Genomic DNA, 20199 nt, shown 5'->3' on the forward strand with positions numbered 1-20199 from the left:
ATTACCCGATATGTTCGGTAATACCTCGTAACCCTATTTCGACAATGGTATGGGATTAAAGGGTGTTACACACACTTTGTATGGGTTCGCATATGGGCGAGCATTAGAGGAGGACATGTAATATGGGTTCGCCTACACATGGTGCAAACCCTGCGTATGCGAACTATTTAAGTATACACGTGTTAACTCTGAGGTAGGGTACATGTTATCATGCATGGAAACTTACTTAGTATGTCACATTTATGAACAATGATTGTATCATATAAATACATAGAATTAACCCATATGAAGAGAGATACGGAAAATCACTCAACAAAGAGAAACGAGTTAAACGAAATGAATCAATGCAATTGGTATAAATATTTTGAATTTTTGAATTTTTTTTTTGAAAAAAGAGATGAAAATGAGGTCTCCTACACATATATCAAATTGATTTAAACTAATCAGTAACGCAAAATCAGATGTATTAAAATGTTTTCATCAAAAAATACCTTAATTGTTGTACGCCAATGAATCCTTGACAAATTGTTCCCTTTTTTTGATAGTACAAACATAAGCATTATAATGCGATCCCCTAACCTAACCTAACTTTGGTGGTCCATTGTTGCTACCCTAACAAATTATGATGAACACATTGGAGAGTACAATGATTGATTCGATTAGATTTTAACTAATTACTCTTTTAAGAGAATAACAATGATTAGACTAATTTGCAAAGAAGCATAATGGAATAAATTAAAGAAAAGGGAGGCAACTTAATTATAGAGAGAATTTTGGGTCTACCCACATCTTAGAAGAAGAGGACGAGAATACCCTCCAAGCTTGATCAGATTTTTTGTATTCCTTGCATTATATCTGCAGGACACTTATGCCTCTAATTTAAACCTCATTTTTTCTCCTTTTATATTTGCGCGCGGTTTTCCTCTTTCATTTTTTGTTCGTTACCAGTAAAATTATTTTAATGTAATCAAATCATCTCGAATTTTTTTTAAATTTTAAGTTTAAGAATAATTCGAATATTTCGTATAAAGCAAATATTAAATTATAATATTTTTCATTTTTATCTTAAACCCTTTTACTCTCCCCTTAAATTATTTGTATCATTAAATGAAATTTGACATTTTATATTATCTATATTGTTGAATTGTTTAATCATGTTGAATCTTTATCAATTTTTGTTAAAATTGAATTATTGATGATGTCATTCAATATTCGTGTTAAAATTTTCTATTAGTATCAATTTCATATTTACCTTTAAAATAAATTTTAATAAAAAATCACATCTTTTACATTTAATATATTTTTTAATTTCAAAATACACGGTGATAAGAATCAGAAGATGATTGAAGCAACTAAGCAAGTAAAGAAACTAACTCATATATAAAAGATTAATAAATAAATTATGAGGGAGTGAAAGTTAATAACAAATTTGATTACGGTAGGTGACAATAGTTACAATGACCTAAAATTATTTTTTAATTTTATTCGATTCGATCAAATATTCACCCTTAAATATAATAATAATTATTTTCTGTAATAACCTATATTTATATTCATTTGAGATTAATCCGGTTTAATTTAAGTATAATACATTTATTTATAAAATTACTAAGTTCTAGTTTTAAAAAAGCCATATATAAAATTGAAAATATCCTTAGCATTAAAATAAAAATATTTGTAATGCATTTGATGAATGGCAAGTAGTTGTAGTAGTGAAGAAGAAATGGAAGGAGAAAGCTTGTGAAAATAATAAAGAATTGGGACGGTGGTGATTGTGATTGGATTATCCTAAACCCTTCAATGATTGTACAAAAAAATGAAAGGATAGATTCCAATTTCAGAAGATCTTGTGATAACATTAGTAACAGGACCCCAATTATCATTAACCCTCTTCACTCCTCAATTCACTGCCAACCTTTTTCTCCAGGCTTTCAGGGGCCCCCTTTCACTCTCATACATCCCTACCCTAACCACCATCTCTATCTCTCCTATGCCTTCTTCTATATTCCCCCACTCTCATTTATTCCATTACCATGCACAGCTCCTTACAAAGCTTTATTCACATTTAATATTATAAGTGATATGGTTTACCGTGCAGGTAAACACCACGGTGGTTGTATACCCTCATTGTCGGCATTTTTGGGTAAGATCAAGTGTAATACAACGCCACCGGTGGTTGCTAGACAACAACCTGACAGGGTACGGGTAGTAGCCATCACAAGGGATAAGAATAGGATTTCATTATGCTATAAGAAAAAGAATTGAAAAAGTAAATTCAGGGAAAAGAAAGAGAAGAGAAGAAAAGCGTGGGGACCCATACTGTAGGCCGTGCTCCTTGTCTCACTTGATAAAGCAAAGCTCAAAACAACGAAGAGAGCAGAGCAGCACCGTCATTTGAAACACAAAACGACACACATGTCCTTATGGCTCTCCTCCAACACACTCTCCTCATTTCACCCGCTTCACTCTTCTTCCTGCATCATTCCCTTCACCACTCTCTCTAGTCTCTGCGACTTCCCTCCAATCTCTCTCTCTCTCTCTCTCTCTATATATATATATATATATATTCATAGCTAAAATAGACTGATTAAGTTGATAAAAAAAGAAAGGAAGAAAAAGATGGGTTCACGGGTTCAGTCTCACCAGCTAAGCAATGGGCTCATAGTGTCGGGGAGGCCGGAGCAGCTGAAAGAAAGGCAGCCGTCAATGCCGTTACGGGCAGTACCTTATACAGGTGGTAACGTTAAAAAATCCGGAGAGCTGGGCAAAATGTTCGACATCCCAGTGCTTGATCATTCCCCGTCCAGTGCTCCTCCTTCAAATCCCAACTCAAACCCCAACTCCAAGCAGCAGCCACAGCTTTTGCAACCCTCACGCTTTTCCTCTTCTTCTCAGCCCAACAGTGGATCCATGCGATCTGGGTCTAACTCGGGCCCGATCCGGAAATCTTCTGGGACTATGCCGCTTCAGCCCACTGGGCTCATCACTTCAGGTCCCCTCAGCTCCGGTCCCAGCAGGTCGGAGCAGCTCGGTCAGGCGGGGCAATCTGGTGCCGTGTCGGGGAAAGCAGGGTATGGGCCAGCAGTGACTAGTCTCGGGGAAGGGGTGGGATTTGGGTTTAGACTGTCGAAGGCGGTGGTTTGGATGGTGATGGTGGTGGTGGCGATGGGGTTGTTGGTGGGTGCGTTTCTGATGGTAGCCATCAAGAAGGTGGTGGTTCTTGGGGCTGTAGGTGCGTTGGTGGCACCCATGGGGTTGGGATTAGTTTGGAACTGTATTTGGGGAAGGAAAGGCTTATTTGGGTTCGTGAAGAGGTACCCAGATGCTGAGCTTAGAGGTGCTGTTGATGGCCAATATATTAAAGTGACGGGGGTAAGTTTTATTATTAATATTATTTTGTGATTTTAATAACCATTTTGATAAATGTCTTTTATGGTAATTCATCTTTTGTCATTGTTATCTAGGAGTTTAGTTTTTGCATTTGTTAGATGAATTAGATTCTGGATTCATTCAGTTGGTTAATCGTTCTTATAAGATTCCGAATTGGAATCCTCTGTTAATAAAATTAAAAAACAGAATCCTTTGTTAATATACAAGAATTGAACACATATTTATGTCATGTTTTAATGTTTCAATAGGAGAGATTTAAACTCCCTTTTTGCTACCCGTAGGAGTTGCATTCTGAAACTCCTCTCCCATTTTGATTTGGGTATTTGTTTATTATTGGTCGTTTTAGTTTTAGATGGAACAGCTTTCGGGGGATATGTTTGTCAGTGACGATGGGAGTTCAGGTCCGATCAGAACTCAGAAACTAAATGTATGTGTCCAAGTCTCACCATCTTATAGTGTTTTGCAAATGAAGGCCCTTGTTCCTATAAGCAATCTCTAAATGGGGTTTTAGTACATGTTCTTTGCTGGAAAACTTTTTTAATCTTTTATGGGTTAATTGCTTAGTCTATTAGTTGTTTTCCTCTACCTGTGAGCATAACCAGTTGGCACTTTCCTGATTTGGAGGTCTCATGATCTTTTATTCAAAGGACAATACATAACGCTGAACCAATTATTGGTAGTTGGCGTAGACATATTTATCACCTGCGTCATATATTGATGCTATGGTGTTCCTGTACTCAACTGAAGACAGGGTTCTCGCTTTCAACACTCATGATCGCGTATTAAGTGTTACATTTTGTGCACGTGATCATGGGGCTCATTGGGAGGCATGCTTCACATGCCAAATACACTGGTAAGGTACAGCATTGTATTATGCTGGGAACTACATGTATTGACAGTGGAAGCATACAGTCATTTTGTCCTTATGGACTTTGTCTTCTTCAAATTGAGTTGTTCTTCATTATGCTATCTTAAGGATGAAAGCTGAAATTAATGTTTTATTAAGTTTCCCAGTTGACCCTTAATTTTTTTTCATTCTCATGTATTCATTTTCCTAAATAATTAATGAAATTGTAGGTCGTCACCTGTGGCAGCATTCCATTGGAGTCATCTTACCAGAGGGAGCCAAGATGTGTTTATGTTTCCACAGAGTTGTACGAGTATAAAGGATGGGGTGGGAAATCTGCAAATTCTAAGCAGCGTTGCTTCTCCTGGGGATGTAAACATTCTGAGGTACGTTTTGCATCAGAAAAATATTCAGAATCAATGACAGTGCTGTTTAGCCAACTAAGAAATGCAGCTTCTAAGTAAATTTTCTCATAGGCAACAACCCCTTTTTTATTGTGAACAGAAATTTGTTGCTGATTTCTACATATCAGACTTCCAATCTGGATTAAGAGCACTAGTCAAAGCAGGCTATGGATCTAAGGTTGCTCCAATGATCAAACCTGCTACTGTACTTGATGTAACAAAGGAAAACAGAGACTCGTTTCCAAGCCTTTTACGTTGGCTAGCAGAGCGCAATCTCTCTAATGATGATTGTATAATGCGCCTAAAAGAAGGGTATGCCATTTTTTTTTGGACTATTATGAACTCAGTAGTATCATTATGAGTAACTTTTCAGTCCAGTGCTGATAAAAGAGGGCGTTTGTTGTGACAGTTGCATAAAAGAAGGGAGCACCGTAAGTGTGATGGGGGTTGTGCGGCGCCATGATAACGTGCTCATGATTGTTCCACCATCAGAACCTATCTCAACAGGGTGTCAATGGAGCAGGTGCCTCCTCCCAACATATGTGGAAGGTCTTATTTTGACATGTGATGATACCCAGAATGATGATGTTGTCCCAGTGTAAATATGTCGCGTTTCATACAAGTTTCTTTTTGCAACTGGATGTCATAATGTAAATAGTGTTTAAGAATGAAAGAAAGGTTCCAAATATCACAGTGCCAGTACCATCTTCCTTTTCCTGTTAATCAATTGCATGCAAAGACAATTTAACACTTGAAGACTAGAAGGTTATTAAATTGAAAGAGAAGCCTATTAAATTTATTGATCTCCGTCAGAGCTGTTCCATTGAAGACAACTATTTCTAGTTATAAAAAATAAGGAACAAAGGACGAGATATCTCTACAAGTATCCCTTAATTTTTTCTGTGAGGGAAGGACTTATTAGCTAGTAAAAGAAGTATCCTTAGAGTCTAGAGGGCAATCCCCCTGCCACTATTAGAGTTTCCCCTGTAATATAACAAGCATCATCGGATGCCAAGAAAGCAGCTGCAGCAGCCATGTCTTTTGGGGTACCAAGCCTTCCAAGTAAGGTCTTTTCCTCGTTAACCTTCTTCTGCAACATTGCAACTCAATTTCAGTTCTTTACAAGACATGGGGCGTCACTTCAGCCAAGAGTGTAACCAAAAATAAGAATCACACCATTTACTTACCACATCCTCATCTTTTGTGATGTATGCTGCAAAGTTGGTAGGAACAAAACCTGGAGCGACAGCATTTACGCGAGTAACAGGGGCCATCTCAGTTGCAAGTGCCTAAAACATGTTAATGTGATGTTCAGAAGATGAAAAGACCTCATGGTTGTAGAAAATCTCAAAAACATAATTAGCATATGATGAAATACAACCCTAACACCAACCTTGGTCAATCCAAGAAGTGCTGTCTTAGTTACCCCATACATAGCCATAGCGGGCTGTGGATTATAGCCAGCAATCGAGGAAATAATAACAATGGATGAACCCTTTTGGAGGTGAGGAGCTGCCTCCTGCAATAGATATACAAAGAAGGTAAGTCATGTTCCCTCCTCGAACAATGGTCAAGGATTAACAAATACAGATTGTGGAAATGTAACCAAGTAAGCTTCTATGGCAAGATACGGCTAGTCGCTGCGTAATTTAAGAGGTAAAAGAAAGCAGAAGATGCAACAACAATAATCTGATCATCTGATCATAATGAGTCATGCATCATATAAACTACCCTGAACCCTTGTATGTCCTTTTAACTCTGAACATTATTCTTCACCCAAAAGATTTACCTGTAGAAGAAGTACAGTTGCTTTGACGTTTATTTCCCAGAGCTTGTCAAGGATAGGTTCCAAGGTTCGCAACAAGGGATCCACAGATGGATTTACAGCAGCATTTGATACAATCACATCTATTTTTCCATATTTCTGAAACAAAACGGCAATTCTTAAATCGACTATTATTAAACACAACATCAGCCAATTACTAGCATAGACCGATATAAAGATGTCCTTGATAGATAAAACACCCGCAGTTGAGCTTGGCTAATGCATTTGCATTTCCAGAAAGTAAGGATTTGAGACATTTTAAGTTAGAATTTAGAACTTTCCAATTTTAGAAGAAAATCATATAGAAGGACAATGATAATTGTGTAATTAATAAGAAAAGAAAAGATAGGATAAACATATACTAACATCAACAGTCTTTTGAATAAGATCTTTCCTGTGTTGTGCATTTGAGACATGACAAACCACTCCAAACACTTCAATTCCTTTGTTTTTAAGCTTTTCAACTGCTTCATCCACATTTTTCTGCAATCACACCGAAAGCACAAACATCTATCACCCGTCCTTATATTAAGAAGGAATTAAAAATAAATTTTAATTCAAAATTCTAACTTTTTTAACTAGTTGGGCAAAGGGGGAAAAAAACAGAAATCGATATTGAAATGAAAATCTTAACAAATCAATAGAAACTTCTTATCCTACTTAAATTCCGTAGACGGTCTAACTGATATCGGTAATTGTTTAACCTTAACAAATCAACAGATCATGAATCATAAAAATTCAAAATTTCACGAAAGACTTCAAACCTTGTATTCTTAGAAGAAGAAAAAAAGTGAGGAGATTAAAAAGGAATTAGGAAGGGAAAAGGAAACCTGCTTGCGAGAAGAGATGACAACAGATGCTCCTTCCAAGCCGAGACGCTCAGCGATGGCGAAGCCAATGCCTTGGGTGGATGCGGTGACGATTGCAACTTCGCCTTCAAATCTCCTCCCAATCTTGGTTTCCATATCCATCATCTTCGCCATTTCCAAGAAGAGTGAGTTGTCTTCTTTCTGTTATTACCTGTTCGTACACGTAATCTTTTTCGTACAGACTGTATAGGGTTTTATATTCTTTTGGACGGATAGTTTTAGATACTAACAGACCGAATATTTGAATAATGTTCTAAGTATTAATATTTATAATGAAATTAACTTAAAGTTTTATCTTATGAATTTCTATAAATTGTGAAATTGCAAAAAGTGTTTGATTTCCCGTCCCTGTAATAATTGATACTAAATTCAGGTTTCCTTTAATGCGAATAAGGTACTCTACATAGGATTAATCAACTTGAGCAGCGGCGAAGTCAAAAAAGCTCGAATGAAATTTTAATTTTTTATAATTTATATCTTTATATTTTTTAAAGTATTAAATCAAATTTTTATAATTTTAAAAGGTCAATGTATAATTTTATTTTTTTGTTAATTTAAATTACCTAAATAAAAAATTTACATTTTACGGGGTGCCAGGGCTTCTACCAGCCACCTCTGCCGATGGGATCAGCTCATTAGCTCAACTAAATCACAAATATGTATATATAGTTATACTATATGAAATAAAATAGTTATGTGAAAATAAATTGATAGCTATGAAAATAGTTATGTGATGAATTGTTAAGCAAAGTGCACATGTGGATGTATATTACATGAGAAAAGATTCAAATATGGATATGAAAATAGTATAAGTGAAATATGAATGATTTACAGTGGTGGAGTCAGAAAAAATTTGTTGGGGGCTAGAATTAAATTGTATATTTTTACGATAGTAAAAATATAAACTTATCATTTTTATAGATTATATTTTTAATAATTTTTAAAAGATTAAATCAAATTTTTATTATTTTTTGGGGGTCAAAGTGTAATTTTACTATTACTAATTCAAAATTTATAAATTATAAAAGGTTTAAATGAAATTTTTTATATTTTAAGGAGGGGCCGGGGCCACTACCTACCTCTTGGTTCCACCACTGATGATTTATATACGAAGAGAATTGGAATTATGATTATATTTGTATTTTGAAATTGATTTGGAAACATGAGTTATGAGTTGTGAAATTTAATAATGTGATGAGATTGAGATTATTATGGAAACATGAAATAGTTATATTTATAATGATTATTAAATTAAAGGCTGATGTGTATTTTCTCTATAAAATTGGTAAATAAAAATTGAATATGATTAGCATGTTAATAGAAATGTATACGTGTGTTTGTGCATGATATGTGATATATTAGAGTATTGTTTTGCACACCGCTTATACATATATTGTTGTGTTTGGTTGTATGTACTTTTGATGTAATTGATTTCTTTGGGTGAAAATATCATTATATTCATAATTTTCATTTTGAAAAAGTAATAATTTCTTAATCATTTTTAAATCGATTTAGTGCTGGATTGTCTCGTGACACAAATTTATTTATGAGCTTAAATAATAATATAAATAAATATTTATTATAAAAATTATTAGCGAACAAGCAAGGTGGAGGGTCTTATGGGAACCCAACAAACGCACGAAAGGCCTTCAAAATAGCCCATCGTGTTCAGTAATGGACTCAAAAGCCAGCCGAAAAGCCCATTTAAATTATAAAATAAAAGTCGTAAACAGTTGGCACAACCCGGGAATATGCGCCCATTGAACTGCCTTTTGACAGCCAAACTCGGAATTCCCAAAGCCGGCGCTTACGTTGTCAATCGCCAATTCCCACTTTCGCCTTTCTTAGTTTTCCATTTTTCTTTACTCTTAATTCGCCGAAGCGATGAGTCTCTCTTCATCGGCTTTTGCTATCTCGGCACCCTCTTTCTCCTTCAAAGCTAGACGTCCTAAAACCCCTCTTCCTTCCAGCTTCCAAAACCCTTTGCGTTGCAACTCCACCCCTTCCGTTCCTCCGCTATCCAGGTAAATTTCTTCGACCAACTCTTCATTTCCACCACGTTCTAATTATCAGAAAATAAAATTAATTTATGGTTTTTTTATTGTAGGAAGTTGCATCCAGTGAAAGCAACTATCCTGCAGGAAGACGAAGAAGATGTCTTCGTAGAAAAATCATTTCGGACGACGAGTTTCCCAGGAAATGGAATTGAAGAAGTAGAGGAATCTCGCGGGAATTCATCATCTAGTAGTTTGGAGAAATGGGTCATCAAGGTTGAACAATCTGTAAATATCTTCCTCACGGTAAAATGTTTTATATATGTATATACATATTTGATTGTGTTAATTTCTGTTGGAATTAGTATAATTCAACCCATTTTGTTCAGCCAATTTGATTTGTTATTGATGTTATTTTTCTTCAGGATTCAGTTATAAAGATACTTGATACGTTGTACCGTGATAGAGATTATGCCAGATTTTTTGTGTTGGAAACAATTGCCAGAGTTCCTTATTTCGGTCAGTGACTTTTTTCTCACATCCTTTATTTACTTGATTCACCAGAAAGGTGCAACACCTTATCTATAGCTTTTGGCCATTTAGGGGAAATTATTGTTATTTTTAACATTTTGCTTGAGCTTTCTAATATTATCTTTCATTTACTTGAAAGAGTTTTTGTTGATATTTCGGTGTTTTTTTTTTGTCTTTATGACAGCCTTTATATCTGTCCTGCACATGTATGAGAGTTTTGGTTGGTGGAGGAGAGCTGACTATCTAAAAGTGCATTTTGCTGAGAGCTGGAACGAGATGCACCACCTGCTAATCATGGAAGTAAGGTCCTATACTGGTTGAACGACTTGTGAACATAATCCTGATTAGCATGAAATGATTTAGAGTGAGTTGCATAGAAAATTGAAAATTATAGACGGTGAAGATGATGGATGGTTTCTTTAATGACCCTATTGTTCTTGTAATATTGTGCCTCAAATAGATGACTTTTCTTATCATATTTGGTTTCAGGAATTGGGTGGGAATTCTTGGTGGTTTGACCGGTTTCTTGCTCAACATATAGCAATTTTTTATTATTTCATGACAGTCTTCATGTATACCTTAAGCCCAAGAATGGCATGTAAGTACATTTATCTGGATTTCACTTTGCAAATGCCCCTTTGTGCACACACACCTGTTTTCATTCTTCTGGCTCCTTCATCCTGAATGATAAAAGGACATTTTCAGCTCCAGTAAATCCCCTTACTAATGAGCTTTTAGGGAAAACCTATTGATGGACATAAGCAGTTACCAAGACCAAAGTTGCCATCTAATTTAGTTGGTAGTCTTTCTTGCATACATCCAACCCCCTGCTACCCTATTTTCAACCTATTTTACCAGTTTTAACAAGAAAGGACCAAAGAGAATATTTTAAATTTCTTAACCTCTGCTCAGTTCAAACACGTAAAACTTCTGCTCTGTTGTTGCTTTTTTGTGATTTCATCATACAGAGAAAATGCTTTTGTATTCTCGAAGTCTTTTTTTTTTCTTTTCTGAATTTTATTTTACAGTAACATAGCTCTAATTGCATAGGACATGAAATACATGCTGTAGAGGGGGTCATTAAGATTGAAACTTGCTCACTTTCATTCATCTATGGTACTTAATTTGATATATTTGGTTTCATGGCTACTGCAGATCATTTTTCTGAATGTGTGGAGAGTCATGCCTTTGAAACCTATGATAAATTTATCAAGGCCCAAGGAGGTAAGATGTCAGATTCCCATTTCCATGTCATTCATCTTATCTTATCTAGCTTGTGTATGTAACATTTCTCACAAGTTTGGCAACAATTCTAGTTTCCAATTATCTTGCATATGTGAATGGCTTGCTCTGTGATTGCCCTTTACCAATCTGAAAATAAATTATTGTATTGCATCAAATATGATCTCCACTATGTTAGCTTAGTAGATATGCATTTCATTTTTTTTTATTTGTTACTGACTTTACCAATTTTGACTTGATATATTCCTTTTGTTTCTTTTAGATGAGTTGAAGAAGAAGCCTGCTCCCGAGGTTGCTATAAAGTACTATACCGGAGGTGATTTATATTTGTTCGGTGAGTATTTCCTCCTTTTAAACTGCATGGTTCAGTCTTATAATATGCATATTGGGGTCTAACAATTTCTCCAATTTTCTGCCCAGATGAATTTCAAACTGATAGAGCACCCTGTTCACGAAGACCAAAAATAGGTGAAGGCCAGGATTTTGCTTTCCTCACCTTACTTTTGTTCCATTGCATGGGTTATAGGTGTTAACAGTGTTACAACCCATGTTATTACTAAATCCAATGCTAATGAGTGGTTTTGTATTTTCATGCCTATATCTACAGAGAATTTGTATGATGTGTTTATGAACATCAGAGATGATGAAGCTGAACATTGTAAGACAATGAAGGCTTGTCAGACTCATGGAAACCTTCGGTCTCCTCATTCATATGAAGAAGATGGCTTTGAAGACACGCCTGATTGCATGATTCCTGAAGCAGATTGTGAAGGCATTGTAGACTGCATAAAGAAATCTTTAACACCTCAAGTGAAGCAAATCAGGACAGTTGAGAGAAATAGATGATGAACTCATGTGAGTCTACAAACATAGTGTAAAAGATGAATTACATGTATAGTATGAGCATAAAAGAAAATTGCATAGCTCCCTCCAATTTATGGCTTTGATTCATAGTTAATGTTTTCAAATTTGTATATCGTCCCTGCTTAGGGGAAAGGTTTCCTGTTAGACAGGAGCAATAACTAAAAATGGCCTTTTCATTTGTCAAAATTTCTCTCGAGTGGGGAAAATTACCAACGTTTTTTAAGGGTCAAAACATTGGAATTTAGCTTCAGTCAAATGAATAGAGTTGTTGGTTAGGCCATGCCCTCACTCTGAAATGGACGCAGGTCTTACAGAAGATCCAAGTAATTTCTTTTCGCTTTTCAGAAATAAATGATATTTGAAACCAATGTTAAACAGTTGATCAAGTTCATTGGCGGCTTTCTTTTTTTACTTTTATGGTAAACTCATTCAAGCAAATTTCTCGATTGCCGCTTGATAAACATGGTTACCCTTATGATTCGAATCTACGTAGGTACACAATCGAATAACCCGCATGAGTTTTTGAGATGAAGACCCGGCGTAGCTAGATTAATAGCTGGATATAAGAAACAAGATGCAACAATGAAAGGAAAAGAAAGGGTAGACCCAAAAGCAAATGTGGACGAGCAACAATCAGATCGTCAATGGAAATGACGACTGAAACGATATCTCGGCCTTCGTTTTTGATATACCTCAATGTTCTTCCCTATGAAGAGACAATCTTATAAGCCGCCTCCTCACTTTTAAAACCGAACAGAGGTTTTCTGACGAAAGTCTGAGTACCGAATAAAGAAAAAGAACCCCATAAAAAAGAAAAAAAGAGAGCAAAAACAGACGCAAGAAATTCTACAAGCGACAGAAACGAGCAGAATAAGAATAGTGAAGCATTGGCAGCAGGGATGGTGTTTTTATATATGGGTTTTTATAGAGGCTTAACCCTAGAGACGCTGCTGCCAATGGCTTATCTGATCATAATAATACACCCTTCTTTAATTATTAAAGTTTGAATGGGCTATTAGAGTTGGGGCACGGCCTAATCCATTTAAACAGGGCACTAGAGTTTGAGCCCTTCTATATTTTGGTGGGGGAAAATGAAGCTGCATTCAAAATCCGAAAACATGAACTAGCAATAGCACGGTATAGCATACACGACGTATTTTAGGGGTACAGTCTACAAGGGTTTTCCCCTCAAAGTTGTAACAAGCTCACTTTAGATTATTATTCCCACTAATTAAGAACTTGTTTCTATTAAATGTTTTAAGTACTCTCTCCCAATTCTAGCTACCTGGAGAAATCACAAAGTAAAGAATAAGTGAAACCTACCTTGTTTTTCTTCCTGACATTAAAATGCAACTTGTAGAATGAATATGAAGCCCCAGGTCATAGCTACTGTATTCAATCTGTCAATAATGGCTAGCTTAACACACTTGAAGTAAAAACCCCAACATATTAAACGGAGTTACAAAATATAGCCCAAATGTGCTCTACAATACAATCAGCATTTCCAAACTTTAGATTCTTCTATTCAAACCTTTCGACTTTGATCCTTCAATTGGCTACAGATCCGCAGATAATAGAGTACTTTTCCCTTGTCCATTCTATGATGCTGACTTGGTGAGAAGTTCACCATGCAAATAAACACTAGCATCCAATTGAATCGGATTTACTACGTGCTCGTTAATTTACATATTTCTGAGCGAGTTTGTGAAATTCCGGTCGGTAGCCTATAGACGTTATATTTGATTCTAATTATCTGTGCACTGAGAAATAATAATGATGACCTGCTTCTAGATTCTAACTGACTAGGGGGGCAGAGAAACAATTCATGATGGCCAGGGCAAAAAGTAGGATGGTGGTGCTGGTGGAATTAGTTAGCGGTTCTATTCATAATTCCCAACACCACCAACTCACCTTCACACTGAATGATGCCCTTCTGGGGGATGACAGACACTCCAACAAGGCTCTGAAGTCAAATTCGCTATAATAATCGACTTTATTTTCGATCAACAAAAAACATGTTGGTATAGGTTATTATGACATGTTGATATATATGCCAAAGTACCAAAAAAGAAAGTGGTCCAAGCAGCACAGTGTTGTCTAGGGTAACAAGTAGCTCATGGACAGACAGCATATCCTTTTCTTTCTCATCTGATATTAACTTAACGTGTGGTTGTAATGCCCAACTCATTTGTTTTACCTATTGTGTGTGTCTGTCTGTGTCTGTCTCTATTATGTAAATGGCAGAATTCTATTCCTGATTGGCTGTTTTTCTTTACATCCATTCCATATTAATATTATTAGCTGGTTACCATAGATTTGCTTATGCATAACTACTGCACAGTCAAGTTGGAAATTGTGACATGTTTATTTTTTACTTGAATGCCTTTTCTGGAATTTTCCGACTATCGACACTTGAAAATTCTCTTTGTCAAACTTTGTTGTTTGACTGTTGGTGGGTGCTTCTTGAATTCTGAGCTTAGATTCCCTTAATCTCCCCATTCTCGTGTCCTTTGCTGTCAAATGGATGAAGCAGTAAGGGTTGAGTTTTTTTCCTCCAATTGGTTGTTATTTAAAATATTGTTGCAATTTTTTTTGGCATATTCCTAGTGTTAAGATTGAATAAGCAAAGTTCCTACGGCATTCACATTGTAATCTGTTTTAGTCACCTTGTCTACTTATCCTCAACTTTCCATAGCAAGATTTTAGCACAGCTAGACAGTAAAAAAAAACAGTAACTTTATGGCGACTGTGACCTTGAAATTGCCTTTTTGATTCTCCTTGGGGTCACTTTCTTTTCTTTTTATTCGGATAAGTGTCCTGGTCACTTTCTCATTCAAATAGTTTACGTTAATCAATGTTATTTGGATTTTGGGTAACTAAGTTGGAGGTTAAAAGGGTATTACAATAGTTAGTGATGCTACTTCGGGAACTTGTAAACCGAGATTACCAAGGTGCCCCGCGAAGAACATATGAAAAGGAAATCAATTTATATAATTAATGGGCACTGAAAAACAGGCCATTACCATGATATTAAATTTATGTTACTTTATTAGGATCTTGCTGAGAACTTTCCTGTCATTGAGTTTAGTGGATTCTATCAGTTTTCCACTTGGAGTTTGTGTGGATATTACAAGCTCTAGCCTTGATTAGCTCACCTTTGGATTATGATCCAAGAAACATAATAATTATGATCTAAGCAACATAATAAGCATTAATCGGCCGCTTGGCTGACGGGAAGATGATACAAATATTTCTTTATTTTCCTTTAAAAGCGGAGATGTGATTTCTCTGCTTTTATTATTAATTTTGGCAGCAGTTGCTCATAGAACAGCTTTTGGCAATGGTCAACTCTAGCTTTCTTTTTTCATTGGGCTATCCTGGTTTTAACCCGGGAGCTGATATTGTAGTAAGCAGTTGATGGAGATATTTAAGTGCTGGTTTGGTAATCTTTGGTACAGGAATAATAAGAGAATGGCAAGTTGGCAACAACAAATTGTTGTGTTGAAAGGAGAACCCACCGGCACCAAGTATGTAAAATGTTAAAGACAGAAATGAGACACCGAGTTATTGAAGCCTAACAAAGCCAAAAACAGAATCTTAAGGACAATTTTTCATATCAAATATAATTTGGTCACTTCCGACAGCCAAAACATCTCATTTAAAGCACAGCCACTGGCGACCAGGCACCATATATAACTGAGGAATTCTTAGTACAAGCTTTTTCAGCTTATTTTAAACTACTAAGCTCCACACCTGCAGGCACTCTCTAATTCCAGAACTATAATTAACAGAATTTATCCATCAGCCGACTAAACTTATTAACAGAAACACACTGCTAATTAAAACCCATCGCTCTTCAATCACTGAAGGACTCAAACAGTTGCAATAGGACCCAAGTTAACTGCAGACTCCACGGTCTTCATGGCTTCGAACCTTGGCTCCTTGGCTTGGAACTTGAGGTCAGCATAGAGATTCATGTAGTCCTCAAACACAAATTTGGGGTACACTTGAGATTTGTCAGCTTCTTTCTCTAGCAAAGCTGGTGCTGGATATATAACAGCATCACTGCCCGGGTTGTAGAAGGAAGCAATGGACATTCTGGTCCCATCTGTTTGAGCAATCACACGGTGCATCACACTCTTATATTTACCATTTGTGATTACCTGGTTCAAGCAGAAAAAAATAGTCAGCAAGAATATCAAGGAATGGGGCTTATAAAATAATTATTAGTCCCCAGCTGGAATTGATCTAGTTTGGAATAACTTTTGTCCTCCCACTTACATATATAGGCTTTGTGCTTTATGCAATAAAGAAATTAATTAATTTCAATATTATTCCATATTCCGTACGTAGCCAAATAGCCTATTATTATTATTATTATTATTATTATTATGTGGAATTAGTGTGAAAAAAAGGTGAGTGCTTGGTTGGTATACCTCAAGTTGGTCACCAAGGTTGATGACAATAGAGTGTTTCATAGGAGGAACATCAATCCACTGACCATCCTTGAGAAGCTGAAGGCCGCTGACCTTGTCATCTTGGAAGAGTAAGATGATTCCACCAGCATCAGTGTGAGCCCTGAGTCCCTTGATTAGGTCAGGTTTGGGGCATGGAGGATAATTGCTAACCTTGGTACCGAAGGTTGGCCCTTTGGACCCATAAAACACTTTTTTCAGGTAACCAGGCTCCAACCCCAGATTCTCACACAACAGGTCCAAAAGTTGCTCTGCAAGCTTCTCCAACTCCACTGCAAATTCCTTCATCACCTTTCTGTTGCCCGAAAAAAAGAAGTTAAACATAAGGCCATTTTTCATCATTGACACAGTATACGAAAAGGAAGTGAACTCTGACCTGTAATCTTCTTCGAGATCAGGAATTTCAGACATGTTAGATTCAGGCAAGTGGCGCAAAAAGAAGGTGCTTTCCCAATCCATGTCATTGATCTCAGATTGAACAGCCTCAAGACCCTTACTGGCCACCATTTCTTTGAACCTTTGCTCCATGCACTTTCTGTAGTGCTCCTTTGTCAGCCTCTCCACAGTGTCCATCAGCTCATGAGATATTCCATGGTTCACCAACTTTTCAACAAAAGAGTAAACAAACATACAACAAAAAGATTAGAAGCATTAAAACCAATGAATCAACCAAGTAAAAGTTCTATAAAATACGCATTTGATAGCATTTAGTACCTCAAAGAAACCCCAATTCTCACAGGCATCTTTGATCATTTCCATGGCGGCTGCTCTCTCCTCACCATTGAGTTTGGAGAAGTCGATTACAGGGAAAGTGAGCTCCATTTTTTGTTTATCCCGGGGATTTTACTAAGCTTTTCTATCAATGAGGTTATGTTAGCTTCAAGGTGTGAGTGAAATGGGATCCTGGGGAAGAGCAATTTATAGGCACAGAGTGAGGGGGTAAAACAGGTGAAATAAAAAAAATTAAAAAATCAAAGGTGGGGGAACTTAGCAGATTAAGGCTAAAATAGATACTGCAAACTAAAAAGGTCCAAAAATATTTGTGAATAAATCTGTTTTAATATCAAATCATATTCTAAGAATTAATTTATAAATGTAAAATTATTTTAGTAGAACAAAATGATAAGATTGCCACAGTCACATTAGATACTATTTTGCATGTTAGATTTCTTTTTCTTTTTGAGCAAAGCAAGTCAGAATTCATGTTTGTAGAAATAGTACAAAAAATAATTACAAACTAGAATACAAGAGATAGGTGCTGTAGTATTTAATCCATTTTTAGAGTGGGTTTGGATGGACAATTGGGTGTGGTGCGGTGTGGTGCGTTTAGTTTACTTTTTGTCTCACGCTACAGTATCTAATTTCACCGCCACCGCTGTTTTTATACTAATTGCAGATAAATGCACCGCCCATCCAAACTCACCCTTAGAGTCTTAATTTACAATCTAAATTAAAATATTATACCATGAAAGTTATTTTTAAAATCCTAATATGTTAAAACTATGAGAATTATAATTATATATTCGCATGGAAATTTTTTATGCTATATATATTTGTGATATTTTTTTATCGAAATCAGAATTTTTATCGTCAATAATGGTCGATTAATTCTTTGATTGCAAGTGTTTTCTCCTTTTCTATAGATAGAGATCAAACTCCCAACAAACCCGAGACCGGATTGGTATTTTCTAATAAGGTAAAACGGTATAACTACTTTTGCATAAAAAAATATCAATTTTTTATATAATACGATAACCACAGCAAAAATCCCCACCTTTTGCCTGATTCTATTTCTATCTAGTATAATTTTTTATACATTATGTAGTATAATATTTGGTTCCATAAAAATTATTAAAATTTATTGAAACAGCTTTAACCTTAAAACCTGAAACAATTATACATTAACAATAAATCCTATATTAACATAACGTCAATATAAATATAAATAACTCTTAATATTTACTGTCAAAGTCATAAGACATTACAATTAGAGTTGATAGTCTAGATTTTTTTTTTTAATTTTTTAAACTATTCACGATAATTTAGTATGATTATAAGCTTTTCATAGTATTTTGGATTTTGAAATTTTTTATTTTATTTTGATAAAATGAATTTTATTTTATTATTTTTGAATATTCTTAGATAAAATTTAAAATCTTTTTTTATATACATTTCTAAAGATAGTAAATTTTTAATTAATAAAAAATAATCCATAAATTTTGGAAAAAAATTATATAGTATTTTTAAATTAATTTAAATATAAAATATATATTTATATCATAAAAATAAAATTAATTATAAATTAAATAACAAAAAATTCAACTCAATTAGTGGGCTAAATTAGTCATATATGCCAAAAAAGTTATTCATTGACCAAATAAGTCGATTTTTTAAAAATTTAAGGAAATAGGCAGTTTTTGGAGAGAGCGTGTGAAAACTCGTCTTGCTGGGCGAGTTTTTTGCACAGTTGGCAGGAAAACACGTTTAATTGGAAACATTTTTTTTTGTAAATTCCAAAGAAAATGTATCCAGCTCAATGTGTTTTTCCTAACATGCCAACAGAAAGCTTTCCTGCCAACTGTGCAAAAAGTTCGCCAGTTGGACAATCTTTCTTGCCAACTGTGTAGAAAACTCGTTTAGCTGAATAAACTTTCACACACACTCTCCAAAAACGGTCTATTTCTCTAAATATTTTTAACAAATAGACCTATATAATCAATTAACAAAATTTTCTGACATATGTAGCTAATTTATCCTTATTAGTGTAATTGTCTTCTTTTATTTGTGAACCAAAACTGTTGAAATACCATCATATCAATTTTTGTTTTCAGTTTTAAAAAGAACAACATTGTAAAGGTGAGGTGCCAGATTGCAAAATTCTGGTGGCGTAAGTAAACAGTTATTAGATCCGCTTCACCTCATCGCTCTTACTAACTTTTGGTGTTGAAGGGAGGGGCATCATCCCCCTCTGATCTTTGATGTCTAAAAATTCCTATTTGAATTTATCTAGACATTCTTTTAGTTGAGAGGACCCCATCGTCCATCCCTCCTACCCTGTCCATATCTTGCTTTCTCCATTCCACTTCTACGAACCCCGAGGGACCTTTCCTATTCCTCCATGCACGCCCCCTCCCTCTTCTTTTCCTTTTATTAATATAGGTTGAAATTCGTATCATCATATTTTAATTGTTTTAGATATTTGATTAGAGCGGCATAATCTTAATCGTTTAAAAACACGAGTAAAAACTTTAATAAATTGGGCATCTAAGAAAGCATTATTATAGCTAACCCTCTTATTTCCGTGATGTTAATAAACTTTACAAATTCCTTTAATTAAGTTGATGTCATAATAATATATTTTTGTATATATTCTTTAAATAAAAGAAGTAAACATAATATATATGTAGGATAACCATCCATCATTATTGAGTAAATTTTAAAAAAAAATACATAAAATATTTCCTTTTACCCCACATTATGGGTGTGGCATAATAATTTAATATAGATAATTATTTTTATATATTAATAATTAATTTATTTAATTTTACAAACAAAATTAAAAATAACATTATTAAAAAAATTAAATAAATGAAGCATACAATGATTTATTAACAATATTAATGGTATATACTTGGATTAATTACTTTCATATTCCCCAACTTGTCATATCTTAATATTTCTCATACGAAAAAAGGTATAAAGAAGAGAAGGAGACGCCCCCACGTATCAAGCCGCCGGCATCAAATCAATCGTCGGTG

At 35.1% G+C, this 20199-nt stretch overlaps 4 protein-coding genes and 1 non-coding gene across 6 annotated transcripts; 2 read left to right on the forward strand and 3 right to left on the reverse strand.

The window, feature by feature from the left end:
• Positions 1–1751: 1751 nt before the first annotated feature.
• On the forward strand, positions 1752–5329 carry LOC107905896 (uncharacterized membrane protein At1g16860). The gene is made up of 4 exons (XM_016832679.2): positions 1752–3372; positions 4468–4623; positions 4742–4953; positions 5051–5329. Exons 1-4 carry the CDS (start codon positions 2620–2622, stop codon positions 5241–5243), a joined length of 1314 nt encoding a protein of 437 aa, XP_016688168.1. The 5' UTR covers positions 1752–2619; the 3' UTR covers positions 5244–5329.
• Positions 5330–5415: 86 nt separating this feature from the next.
• Positions 5416–7701, reverse strand: LOC107905900 (short-chain dehydrogenase/reductase SDRA). The gene is made up of 6 exons (XM_016832683.2): positions 7297–7701; positions 6833–6949; positions 6431–6565; positions 6035–6160; positions 5829–5930; positions 5416–5731 (listed from the first exon to the last, which is right to left on the reverse strand). Exons 1-6 carry the CDS (start codon positions 7447–7449, stop codon positions 5582–5584), a joined length of 783 nt encoding a protein of 260 aa, XP_016688172.1. The 5' UTR covers positions 7450–7701; the 3' UTR covers positions 5416–5581.
• Positions 7702–9071: 1370 nt separating this feature from the next.
• On the forward strand, positions 9072–12357 carry LOC107905897 (ubiquinol oxidase 4, chloroplastic/chromoplastic). 2 transcript variants are annotated; one of them, XM_016832680.2, is made up of 9 exons: positions 9072–9359; positions 9443–9635; positions 9755–9848; positions 10045–10160; positions 10350–10458; positions 11016–11084; positions 11365–11436; positions 11523–11570; positions 11710–12357. In XM_016832680.2, exons 1-9 carry the CDS (start codon positions 9220–9222, stop codon positions 11946–11948), a joined length of 1080 nt encoding a protein of 359 aa, XP_016688169.1. In that variant the 5' UTR covers positions 9072–9219; the 3' UTR covers positions 11949–12357. The 2 variants fall into 2 exon arrangements, with proteins under 2 accessions (XP_016688169.1, XP_016688170.1); XM_016832681.2 differs by having other exon boundaries at positions 9443–9617.
• A 225-nt stretch (positions 12358–12582) lies between these two features.
• LOC121218062 (small nucleolar RNA snoR111) lies at positions 12583–12713 on the reverse strand. Its single transcript, XR_005914328.1, has one exon. It is a non-coding gene; the product is annotated as a small nucleolar RNA snoR111 (small nucleolar RNA).
• Positions 12714–15580: 2867 nt separating this feature from the next.
• On the reverse strand, positions 15581–17319 carry LOC107905899 (1-aminocyclopropane-1-carboxylate oxidase-like). Its single transcript, NM_001326965.1, has 4 exons — positions 17156–17319; positions 16818–17044; positions 16403–16736; positions 15581–16129 (listed from the first exon to the last, which is right to left on the reverse strand). The coding sequence occupies exons 1-4, from the start codon at positions 17261–17263 to the stop codon at positions 15839–15841; spliced, it is 960 nt and encodes a 319-aa protein (NP_001313894.1). The 5' UTR covers positions 17264–17319; the 3' UTR covers positions 15581–15838.
• Between the last annotated feature and the right edge of the window lie 2880 nt (positions 17320–20199).

The sequence above is a fragment of the Gossypium hirsutum genome, chromosome D05 (assembly GCF_007990345.1).
Source record: "Gossypium hirsutum isolate 1008001.06 chromosome D05, Gossypium_hirsutum_v2.1, whole genome shotgun sequence".
Lineage (NCBI taxonomy): Eukaryota > Viridiplantae > Streptophyta > Magnoliopsida > Malvales > Malvaceae > Gossypium > Gossypium hirsutum.

Excerpts from the sequence above, each read along its gene's own strand:
- LOC107905900 (XM_016832683.2), bottom strand. The coding sequence starts at position 7,449 with ATGGCGAAGATGATGGATATGGAAACCAAGATTGGGAGGAGATTTGAA. Across the intron at positions 6,950-7,296 it reads TCATCTCTTCTCGCAAGCAG|AAAAATGTGGATGAAGCAGT; the intron begins GTTTCCTTTTCC and ends GTGTGATTGCAG. Across the intron at positions 6,161-6,430 it reads CAACTGTACTTCTTCTACAG|GAGGCAGCTCCTCACCTCCA; the intron begins GTAAATCTTTTG and ends TATCTATTGCAG.
- LOC107905897 (XM_016832680.2), top strand. The coding sequence starts at position 9,220 with ATGAGTCTCTCTTCATCGGCTTTTGCTATCTCGGCACCCTCTTTCTCC. Across the intron at positions 9,360-9,442 it reads TCCGTTCCTCCGCTATCCAG|GAAGTTGCATCCAGTGAAAG; the intron begins GTAAATTTCTTC and ends TTTTTATTGTAG. Across the intron at positions 11,571-11,709 it reads TTCACGAAGACCAAAAATAG|AGAATTTGTATGATGTGTTT; the intron begins GTGAAGGCCAGG and ends CTATATCTACAG.
- LOC107905896 (XM_016832679.2), top strand. The coding sequence starts at position 2,620 with ATGGGTTCACGGGTTCAGTCTCACCAGCTAAGCAATGGGCTCATAGTG. Across the intron at positions 3,373-4,467 it reads AATATATTAAAGTGACGGGG|GTCGTCACCTGTGGCAGCAT; the intron begins GTAAGTTTTATT and ends ATGAAATTGTAG. Across the intron at positions 4,624-4,741 it reads GGGGATGTAAACATTCTGAG|AAATTTGTTGCTGATTTCTA; the intron begins GTACGTTTTGCA and ends TATTGTGAACAG.
- LOC107905899 (NM_001326965.1), bottom strand. The coding sequence starts at position 17,263 with ATGGAGCTCACTTTCCCTGTAATCGACTTCTCCAAACTCAATGGTGAG. Across the intron at positions 17,045-17,155 it reads AGAATTGGGGTTTCTTTGAG|TTGGTGAACCATGGAATATC; the intron begins GTACTAAATGCT and ends TTTGTTGAAAAG. Across the intron at positions 16,130-16,402 it reads ACCTTGGTGACCAACTTGAG|GTAATCACAAATGGTAAATA; the intron begins GTATACCAACCA and ends TGCTTGAACCAG.